Source organism: Pteropus vampyrus, unplaced genomic scaffold (assembly GCF_000151845.1).
Source record: "Pteropus vampyrus isolate Shadow unplaced genomic scaffold, Pvam_2.0 Scaffold92, whole genome shotgun sequence".
Taxonomy (NCBI): domain Eukaryota; kingdom Metazoa; phylum Chordata; class Mammalia; order Chiroptera; family Pteropodidae; genus Pteropus; species Pteropus vampyrus.
In genome coordinates this window covers 2,255,517-2,267,276 of record NW_011888873.1, presented here as the reverse complement: position 1 = coordinate 2,267,276, position 11,760 = coordinate 2,255,517, and the positions used below count along the sequence as shown (strand labels likewise).

At 35.6% G+C, this 11,760-nt stretch overlaps 1 protein-coding gene across 6 annotated transcripts in view; it reads left to right on the top strand.

Annotated features, from left to right (window-relative positions):
• Window positions 1-6: 6 nt before the first annotated feature.
• The window catches only part of PRIMPOL (primase and DNA directed polymerase), a 28,386-nt gene continuing 16,632 nt past the window's right edge, over window positions 7-11,760 (top strand). The window contains exons 1-5 of one of the 6 annotated variants that reach the window (XM_023532898.1): window positions 7-287; window positions 440-569; window positions 5,908-6,055; window positions 9,935-10,075; window positions 11,510-11,587. In XM_023532898.1, coding sequence (XP_023388666.1) covers window positions 546-569; window positions 5,908-6,055; window positions 9,935-10,075; window positions 11,510-11,587 — 391 coding nt within the window. In that variant the 5' untranslated portion in view covers window positions 7-287; window positions 440-545. Of the gene's footprint in view, window positions 288-438; window positions 570-5,907; window positions 6,056-9,934; window positions 10,214-11,509; window positions 11,588-11,760 lie in introns of those variants that run through there. The other 5 variants (XM_011364023.2, XM_011364024.2, XM_011364021.2 and 2 more) reach the window with 5 other exon arrangements.

The following is an 11,760-nucleotide window of genomic DNA, read 5'->3' as shown; positions in this document are numbered from 1 at the left end:
TAATTTTTAAAATATATTTTCCTAATGAAAATATGAAAGTTAAAAATTCTCGTAAAAAATTCATGGAATCCCAAGAATGTGTGATTCTGGCATCTCAGTTTGAGAAAGTTTTCTCAAACAAAATTTGCTTCATGGTGATGCCCCCCAAAAATATAGAAGTGTTACACAGTATCAAAATCACTTTTGAATAAATAACAGTATGAAATTGACCATATCTGTTCAGTTACAGAAAACGATTGTTATATCTTATTTGGTGGAAACTCTTGACGCTGATCCATTAACCTATGGTGAGCAGCTGTTCACTTTATCATGTCTTCATTATGTCATAGTTTTATGTCATCAAACCACAGTTAATATAGTATCTTGAGATAGAAGATCAAGTTCTGTGATTTAAAAGGTATGTGATATAAACTTAACAATCATGAATTATTCCATTCAGAAAAAATCTCTTACACTGTTATGAAGTCATTCCTGAAAATGCTGTGTGCAAGCTCTATTTTGATTTGGAATTTAACAAACTTGCCAATCCAGAAGCTGATGGGAAAATGATGGTTGCGTTACTCATTGAGGTATATTACTCTTGTGTTTTTCCTTATTTGATCTGTATGTATCTCTTTATTCACTCATTCATTCATTAAGTGAATCTAACCTACCTGTGTTTCTCCTGTTTCTTGCAACTCTTCCTTTTGACTTTTATTTCTTAATATTACTTCTGTGTATAAACTTCTAAAAAGGAGGAAGGTTTAGCTTATGTTCACATATTTTGTAATATCTAGTTCAAAAAGAAGCTTGAAAAAGGTGGCAACTGGGGAATTTTCTATTTTTTATATATTGTCTGATTTACATTTCAGGTAGCTGCCTCTGGTAAAGATTAGGCAAAATAATTTTTACTATAAAAATTGAGTATTGAGATGAGCTTTAAGAAAACTGATAAAAATGGTATCCGAATGAGCTGGCAGGGATTTTGGAAATTATTTTATCTTGTACCATATGATATTGTGATTCATAAGAAATATATAATTGATCATTTAGATTTTCAAAATATATTTCTCATGTATGTTTGGTCTTCATTCATAGTTCTTGGCTTACTACTCTCCAAACTCTTGGAATTTCCTAAACCTTGAGAGTGACAAAGGTATTTTTCGTTATGTGAATGGGGTGACTTTTAGAAGTACCTAGCCTTGGGAACTGGTTGCCAGGAGCACCAGCCAGTTATTTAGAGGATTGGAACTTTCAAATCCTTGTGCCCCACCCCCTCATGCCCCACCCTCTAGGGAGAGGAAAGAGGCTGGAAAGTGATTTTAATTGCCAGTGGCCACTGATTTAATCACTGATTTAATCAATTACGTCTATGTAATGAGGCTTCCATTAAAAACTCAAAGGCCTTAATTTGGAGTGCTTCTGGGTTGGTGAACATATGGAGGTGCTGGGAAAGTGGCAAGCCTAAAAAGGCATGGAAGCTTTGTGCCCTTTCCAGCATACCTTGACCTAGGCATCTCTTCCATATGGCTATTTCTAAGTTATATCATTTTATAATAAATCAGTAATCTAGTGAGTTCAGTAATCAGAGAATTCTTGAGTTCTCTGAGCCTTTCTAGCAAATTACAGGCATGCGCTGATTAATGATGGGGATATGTGCCAAGAAATGCATCAATAGGCAATTTCATTGTTATGCAAACATCATAGAGTACACTTACACAAACCTACATGGTATACCCTAGTACACACCTGGGCTCTATGGTATAGCCTTTTGCTCCTAGAATACAGCCTGTACAGCATGGTACTATACAAAACAACATGAAATTAAATCATTCATAAGAGAAAATGAGGCAATTAAGAGATGTATGAGACTACTGCTGATGTAACTGGGTATTACTCTTCTATAGGAAACTGTTTTGTTTTTCTTTTTTATTTTTATATATTTATTGTTATTTTTTTATTATTGTGGCATTAGTTAATGAAATCCAGTAAGTTTCAAATATACAATTGAACAATATGGCATATATACATTGCAAGGAAACTTTTTTCATAAGCAGAAAGACTGCATTCCAAAATAACAATGGAAAGTTTAGTATGGTAAATAAATAAACCAGTAACACAGTCATTTATTACGTCAAGTATTATGTATTGCATGTAATTGTGATATACTTTTATGCAGCTGCCAGACCATTAGGTTTGTTTACACCAGCATCCCCACAAAGACATGAGTAATCCATTGCACTATGGCTGTTATGTCTCTAGATGAAAATAATTTTTCAGCTCCATTATAATCTTATGAGACCACCTTTGTATTTGTGGTCCATAGTTGACGGAAACATTGTTATGCAGTGAATGGCTAATAGAACCTAGGAGGGGATTGTGGGAACCACTGACTTATAGCCAGTTGGTCAGCAGTACAGGTGACCACCTGGATTTGTGATTAGCATCCTGAATTGGAGGGATTTGTTGGAACCTCCAATTTGTAGCTGGTTGGTCAGAATCACAGGTAACAACCTGGGCCTGTGACTGGCACCTCAGAGGGTGGAGGGTGGTCTCGTGGGACTGAGCCCTTTACATATGTAATCTGATTCTTTCGCAGAATAGATAGTGTCAAAATCAAGTTGAATTCTCAGACACCCTGCTGGTGTTCTAGAATTGTTTATTGGGGTGGTGAAGCGTGCACATGCACGCGCACACACAGACACACACACACACACAAGTATTGGGTCCTGGAACCCCTTTCATGAATGAAGTGACTAAGGCATAGACTTAATTTTCATTTAGGGTGCTGCAGCTAGTTATTGGCAAAAACTGATATAGAAATAGAATTATCACTGTTTTTAACAAAGAGAAAAGTATAGTTCTAGTATATGTTTTTGATTTAGCAGTGTCAATCAGGAAATTACTAACAAAGGAATAGTATGGGTTTGTGTAACTAAGCTCTATTAGGTTTGTTTATAAAACCTTTTAAGATTGTAATGCATTAAGTTGTATTAAAATTATATTAACTGTTATTTGGCCTCAGAGTAGGTATTGACGTTTATTAATTATTTTTCCATTAGATGTTAACTGTAGATGACTCATTTTATAACTTTAAAAGTATGTCCAAATTAAAATGTTTTCGGTAAAGAATATCTGCCGATTATATTGGATCTTTACATGTTTTGTTTTAAATTTATTTGAAAAATGTAAGCAAATACCGTTTTTTAAAAAATCATGTTATCTTTCTGCTGGCTTTGAAGCAGAAGAAATATACATAAGCCTCCCTTCCCCTCAAAAATAATAATAGCAAAAAGTTGTTTTTGATAAAATAGCCATTGTACCCTTAAAAATAAATTTAAGTGTTTTATTTCATTATAATTGGTAAATTTTAATTTTTAACCTTATGTTTTTAATTCAAGGATATTGACTTTTTTTCTGGTATATGATACTCTTCTACAGTCTAAGGTAGGATTTATTACATGGAAAATGTGTAACTAACAAGGAATTAAGATTTAGAGATTTTCACTGGCACGTTAATATGGTGATACCATTAACTAAGAAGTACCACATTGTATTAGAAACTAGAAATGTCCCTAATGGAATCCGTACCCGACAAATTCTATTTGTAACATAGATTAACAAACAATGGTGTGGTAAAGATTACGTCGGTGTTTAAAAGTTTTTTCTTTCTGATTCTTTGTACACTCTTATCCAGATTAGTCTTGAACAACTAATCTTCATCAGCAAACATTGGAAAGAATTGTAGAAATATGAGTTTAAAATTATACAGCATTTTTTAAAACATGTTTACCATGTTGGTAGAAGAGTCATTAGGATTATTTTATTTAATATAGCCTTCATAAATGATTACATTAACGTTAATTTCATTGGCTTACTTTGTATGTAACAAGTATATAATTCAGTAAGCACATTTCCTTTTTAATCTCTGTGAGGAGGTATAAATTAGATTAGCTCTTATATTAACAGATGATTGATAAATAACTGGTTAATGATTACTAATGGTAACATGTAAGTCCTCTGATTCAATGACTTACAAATTTCAAATTACCGCTTCCACCAACTGGAATGAATTCTGGTGCTAAAGCATATAAAACTATGTTGGCAGGTAACATTGCCCAAATAATCATATTTTTAACTTACGGATTTTAGAACTTAAATATTTAAATGACTTAAAATTTTAAAGTTTAACTTAGGCAGAAGATTTTAGGAGATTATAATTTCTTTTATTACCTACGGTCATTACATTTATTCTTTATAGCTCCAAAGTATAAAACTAGACTTTATTCACTTATGAGAACTTTTTCAGGTTCTACTAAGTGTAACTTTGCCTGGGTGCTAGGAGTACAATGGTTAGCCCAAAGAGACATGATTTCTGTAGAATTTATAGTCTAATGGAGGATAATAAATTAGGATAGAATTAGCTATCATAATAACAACCTAAAATTAAAGTGGCTTAAACAAGGTAGAAATTTATTTCTCTCTCATGTAATATTTAGATCCAGCTCCATTGTGTTAGGGACTAGCCTTGTTGCTTTGCTATTCCTAAGATGTTGCCATTTACATTGTCCAAGGTGGCCCACCATCACTATACTATGTCTGCATTCTAGTCAATAGAAAATGGGGAAGGGGCATGCCTCTTGCCATTAAGAGTATAACTTAGAAGTGGCTAGTTACTTGCCTTCTGCTTACATCCCATTGTCTAGACTTAGTCACATGGCCACACCTTACTGCAAGGCATCTGGAGAATGTGGTCTGTATTCTGGATGGGCCCCTATCCAGCTAATGATCAGGCTTCCATTTCCACAGAGGCAAGAGAGGACAGATAGTGAGGAATAGCCTCTGTAATACACAGGAAACAGATATCAAAATAATTCACAAATTAACATAAGATTGTAGCTATGTAAGTACTACAAATAGAGTTTATGAGGGGAATTTGATGTAGATAGAGAAATTCAGGAAACTTTCTCTGAGAAAGTGAGAATTTACTGAAAAAGAGGATCAGAGAGTGGGGGCGGTGTGTGTGTGGGGAACCATAATAATGCCAAAACAACATTAACAAAATTTATTGCATAACTATTAGGTATCTAAGTGCTAGGCAGTTTACAAACATTTTTGCTAATCTTCAGATATCCCTGCGTGGTAGTTCTTAGTAACTTTGCTTTGCATATGAAAACAGGCTTCAAGAGAAATGACTTGTGCTATGGCTTCACAGCTAATGCTGTTGAGCAATTACATGTGCCAAGCACTATGCTAACTCTTTACTCTCGTTTTCTCTCTTACTCCCTACAACAACTGCAAAAGTTAGGTCCCAATATCTCATTTTGCAGTTGAGGAATGTAAGGTTTGGACTTGACCAAAATCACAGTGTTGGTAAGTGGCAAAGCCAGAACTCAAACCTAGATCTTTCTGACTCCAAATCTTGTGCTTCTAACCCAAGCTTGCTGCCTTCCTATAATGCATAACCACCTTTCTATAATGCATAACCGCCTTTAATACCAGCATCATCTAGCCCCAAAGGCTGTATTCTTGGAGGTAGATTTGGACTCAGTATACTTGAGGAACTTTCTGAAAACTAAAATTTTAAACAATGGGATTAGTGACTTTTTAACTCATAGATGATACTTAAAGAGATACTTAAAAAGAAACATTTTTATCTGATTTTAGAGGAGATTAATATGTAAGGTAAATTGTTCAACTTCTAAGAGGCCTTTAATCCTGAGAGTTTATGGAATTTTAAACATAAACTTGTTACATAATTTATGTATATTTCAACAGATAAGTAATTTGGTAAAATTGTATAATATTCTGATAGTAAATAAAAAAAAAAAACAAGTTATACTTGTTCCAAGATATTTGAGTTTTGCTCACAGAAAAATTTTAAAACATTTAAAAATATGAATTATTTTGTTTTACTTGTGTTTTTAGCATGTTTGTAAAGCACTTCAAGAGTTATACAGAGTTAATTGTTCAGCCGAAGATGTTTTCAACCTGGATTCTAGTACTGATGAAAAATTTAGCCGCCATTTGATATTTCAGCTCCATGATGTAGCATTTAAAGATAACATTCATGTTGGCAAGTATACTGGTTTTTTTTTTTTTAAAGTTACGGAGTTATATTAAAAGCTCATATTTTTCTTTCCTTCCTAAGTTTTGTAAGTATTTGTCAGGTTTTATGTTTGTTTATCCTAAAAACTGAAATGTGATTTTTCACGTTTTCAGTATTTGCTTTTAGTTCTAGACCTATATTACTATTTTAAGACACATCTTAGACACATTAGCCTACTCAGGATATTCTTGGCATTTGTACCTCTTGCTATAGATACTGAAGTGGCCAGCCATGCCCTGATACTGGTTTCAGCTCCAATGGGAGTCATTTCAGAAGTTTTTAGTTAGTACATGAGAGACCTAATTCAAGTCTTATCAGTGATACCTCAGATCTGGATTTCTGACCTTCAGCCTTAGCTTTTTGTACATGAGGACTGGGGCTTGGTTTCCAGGCTGTATCCAGGAAGGCTTGTTTATTGTTTCAGACAAAACGTTAGGATTCTAAAGCAGTCTAGATGTGTAAGCCTGAAAACGTAAAGAGTATTTGTTCCAGGACTGGAAATTTAGGTAGAATCCCAATTATAAAATGAAGTCAGCCCAAAGGGGAACAAGTAGGCAGAATGGGAACACCAAAAACCAAGGTCTACATAGAAGTTAAAATCCTGAGTGTTTATTAAAGCAGGAGGAGTAGGGCAGGTATTCCTTAGTCCAAATAGCAGACAATTGAAGTTCAAGTAACAGGTAATCCATTTCAGGACTAAGGGTCTGACAATTTCAGGGGTATCTTGGGTAAAAGGCATGAATGTAGTCACTAAAGGACTGACGTGAAAGTCAGGAACCCAGTGTACTGTGTAGCTAAGGCTCCATATTATTGCTCTTTTTTCTGTTAGCTTAGTTGGACAGTCTTTCTCTGGTCTTTTTTATCCTTTCGGTATTAGTAATTGTAGGATCCATCCTTGTTCCTCTGTTTACTTTATCTGTAACCTTGATTGTCATTCACTGTTATGGCTCCGATTACCATCTATGTGTTGATGACTGAAATCTTTATCTTCAGCCAAGATTATTGTTCTCAACACCAGACCCATAGAGCCAACTGCCTATTAAACATCCCCACATAGACACTCATGTCTTAGACCAAACTCCTCATCTTTCCCTGAAAACTTGCTGTTTCTCCTGTGATATGTATATCAGTGGGTGATATCATCATCCACCCAATTACGAAGTAGAAATGTTGGTGTCATCTTTGACCTCTGTATGTCTCTGAGTATACTCATTTAGTCAGCTAGCCAGAGTAGTCTGATTATACCACTGCAAGGATTATTCATTACCTTCAGGAAAAAGTCCAGATGTCTTAGTTTGCACAGTGAGGCTCACTGTGCTCTAGCTTCATCTCTGACCACTTGATTCTTCTCACTCCATCTTTTACTTATCTCCCACTGGGGCCACATTATCTCTAGTCCCTGGACCTTGGCACTTTTTGATGCTGCTGTCTGAAGGTACTTGCCTCCAAGTCACCTGGTCTGTTAAGCCTCAATGTAGATGTCATTATCTGAGAAGCCATTTATGTCAAATTCTAAGACTTAGTTTAGTATTTCCTCTTGGTTGCAAAGAGTGCCCAGTGCTTATCATGTCAAGACATTCACCACTTTCTGAGGTAATTTCCTTTTGTTTTTTCGGTCTTTTCTACTTAGTGTTTCTTTAGGACAGGGACTGTTTTCTTAATCAGTATTGTTATTTCCAGAGCTTATCACATAATAATTTCTTTATCAATAATATTAATAATGTAACGGTAGCAGAAGCAGCAATAATAAATACAAAGTAGGCATTTAATAAATATTTGTTGAATGAATGACTGAATATTAAGTGGGCTCTACTGTTAGGGTGTGGAGACAGAGTCCTAAGCAAGATATTTCTTTGATTCCTATTTACTCCTCATATTCTCTGACTCCTACCACAAAGCTAAAAATTGATTTGTTGCTGAGGAAGAAGGGGAGAATAGAAATTGGTCAGATAGTTAGCACTCTCTGCTACATATGTATTCTGAAAGCAAATGCATTCAGTCTGGGCTTTAAATCCTATCGTATGAAGGCTTTATTGTCAGAATGGCATAAGCAAAGGTATAGAGATAAGAGTTTGTGACTAATTTGGAGCACACTGGGACTCTAAGTGTGGCTAGAGTGCAAGACATAATCAGACCTGATACGTGGGATGCCTTCTGAGGGTTCTTTCCTCTGAAATTATGAACTGCCAGAACCAGAGATGCAGAACTTGTGGAGTAGTCCAAATTTTCCTCATCACTTGCCTTCCTTCAGTGTGTCTCTTGGTGACATTTCTAGTTCCCGTTGTTAGCCTTTCAGAAAGGAGAATTAGGGTTAGTTTAAGAGATCATAGAATCTTAGCAAAATGTATAAATTTGATCTGCCTAAAATACTCTGCTGTCAGCCTGCCATAGGATCTGATATTTCTGTGATTGATACATTCTTTTGAGTTATTCGGAGCCAATAAAATTGCCCCTGTGTTAATGATGAGATGAGGGTGGTAAGATTGGGGAAGGGAAGTAAAAAGCAAAGTAGTTTGCTGGGGGAGTCTGTGTTAGTATTTATGCAAGTTATCCTGTCATATCCTGGCCGTGTTAGCTCCCTGCCAAAAGTCATAGGTTTACATGGCCTCCTTAGTGCTACCTTTGCAACTGGTTCTGCAACCATGGCTTCGGTTCTCTTATTTTTTGTGTCACGTAGATTAATGTTACATTTCCAAGAAAATTAACTTTATCCATTTATATTTGTATTGCTTTGTTGTCCTTCGATATCCTCATGATTTCTTTGTACTCAGTATTTACCTTATCTTCCTCATTCCAGAAATAATCATATCTGTATATCATTGCAAAGATCAAATGCTTTTGCTTTCATTTTGATGTTTAGTGTTTTATAAGAGTGGATTTGTTTTTTTGAGTAGGAAAGTGATTAAGTCTAATTTGGAGAAAGATTTTAAAATTTAGAGCATAGGTATCTTATGACTTAAGATATTAAGCTATTTGGTAAATTGAGTGACCTAGCTTGTCTTTGCTTTTTTTTTTGATTTTTTTTTTTTTTTTTTTTTATTGTATTTTTTTTCTCTTGTTTTGTTGTGACGTCCCCATTTTTTTTTTTTTTTTTGTTGTATATATTATATGTGTGTTTTTAGAGGTTTTAGATTGTCATGTTTTGTTTTCTTGGTAAAGATACGACCACTAATATTTAGAGCTCTTAGAATAAATGTCGAAATACATTTACATGTTAAAATAAATGTATTTAACTGTTTTAATTCTGGGCTTTAGTTATGAGGCAATAATCCATAGGGAAAGGTGGGAGGAACATCAGCTTTGGAACTGATAGCTGTCAATGTCAGCATTCTTAGGGCATATTATGGTGGATAAAGGAGAGAGAAAAAGCTCCTGGAAGTTTGCTGGCATCATGACTCGAGGAGAATACGGTAGAGATTCTCTCAGTGTTTCTGTGCATTATCTTGGCAGCACCATTTATTCATATAAACCTTTCATTCTTTAATCTCGATTGTGAAGATAAATTTTACTCAATTTGTATTGATGGAAGTTGTGGTTTTTTGGTGGCAATGCATTAGGCTGAGGCCCATGCTAGCAAGATTGACACATCTTCTCAAATTAACCTTCCCTTTTAAGAAGATTTGTTTACAAGTGACACCAAGCTCCCCTGTCAGTGGGAATTGCACAAGAGGAAGGAAGTAACAGGAGAGGCATGTTACAGCTTGTAGTGACAACTCAGTTTTAAAATCAGAAAGCAAAAAAAGAAAGCTCACTGTGTAAAATTTTCATGTGTACACTTGTGCCTAGATCTTAATTTATAGTTTGTGGAAAAGAAGAATTAGATAAATCATATTTTTTTTTCTTTAGGCAATTTTGTGAAAAAAATTTTGCAGCCTGCTTCACATTTAATTGCCAGTGAAAGTGATGATGGGATTCCAGAGACGAGAGTTTCTCATTTTTCTGAAATACCAGTTAAACAAGGAATTTCCTTCAGCAAAATGTCCACAGGTAATGATAGAGGAGAGAGCTGGACCTTGAATTCAAAGAAACTGGAGAGGCTGGGATCAGCTAAGCAAAGTGATCCTGATCTTTCATTTTTAGTTGTGAAGAATACCATAGGAAAAAAGCACCTGTTTGTAGATTTAGGTAAGTAATGTTAACAGCTCTCATAGACTGTCCTTGTGTACTTCTGTGAGAGACTAGTCAGTGCCCACTTGTCCCCTTTGGATTCTTGCTACCACCACTTTTCCGCAGTGACATTGAAGTCATTGAGCTCAGGTACTAGAAACCTATTTGGTTTCTGTTCAGAGATCTTAGGTCTCTGTGGAACATAAGCACTAGGCTGGCCTGAGGTCCAAAAGGGAAGGGTTCTGGCTGGCTTCTGCTCTGAAATGTCCCAAGGATTTGAATCAGGAAAGTCTTGACAGAGGACAGTTGGGCCAGCATTCTCCAACACTGCTGAGAGGTTTAACTAGATGAAATAAAATTTAAAAACAGACACAGTAAAGAAATGATACTCTAATATGGCAAAATGAGGTGTTTTTTTTTCCACTGAAGAGCTCTGCTGTAGTGGCAGGGTCCCCGCTTCACAGCTTTCCCACTACGATTAAACTGGTGGCTCCTTCAGCTGTGCTCTCTTCTGCCCTGCTCGCTTCTGGTCTCTGACAAAGTACTGGGCAACGCAGGCCGATGAGGACTCTTAATTCACCCAGCTTCAATTTGGTACCCAAAACTCAATTTTGTGGTTCTAGCCTGTGATTTGAAAAGCTGTACAAGCAACATTTTTGCCTTTGTCTGTTAGAGCAACCCAGAGAGCTTCAGTGTCTACAGATTGAGGAAAAGTAGGTTTAAATGATAGGCAAGATTATCATGCCAGCCAGGCCAAGAGTAGGGAAGTGTCCCTGCTGTATTATACGTCTTTCTCATACCCCTAACAACCAAGTGCCAGAATTTGGGAATATAGTCAAGTGCAATGTACTGCTTTGAGTGTGAACAGACATATAGGTTACGCCCTCTCTAAGTTGGACTAACATGCAATAAACTAGGGAAAATGCCTAGTGAGAAGTCGATTCAGTGAAAGCAACAATAGCCAATCACTACTCTACCTCTACCCCTGCCCGATTTAAAGATTCTAAACAGAATACCCCAATTCGTGACTGTTCTAGCCTTTAAAGTTAGGTTACTGTACTAGCAAGGAAATTTCGCTGATATACTTAAAAGAAATATTGCAATAGTTTTCCAAGATTTATTTATGTAACAAAGAGGATAGGGTAATCTTTCACTATTCTTTGAAAAGTCCAGAGATTTAATAGTACACACCAGAATTTTTTTAGAAAACATTTTTTATTGAAATATAATATTCAAACAGAAACATGCATAATTTGTGAGTGCACAGGTCAGTGAATTATCACTAAATGAACACATTCTTTTCACTATACCCAAGACAACAAAGTAGATTACCAGGCTCCCAGAACCACCTCCATGCCCCTTCCAGTCATTACCCTCTCCTTCTCCCCAGAGGTAACCATTAATCTATACTCTAACGCCATAGATTAGTTTTGCCTATTTTTGAACTTTGTATAATTAGAGTCATATAGTATGTGTTTGTGGCATGCATTTTCACTCTCTTAATGGTGTCTTTGATGAATAAAGTTAATTTGTAGTGGTCTAACTTAATCTATGTTATCTTTTTT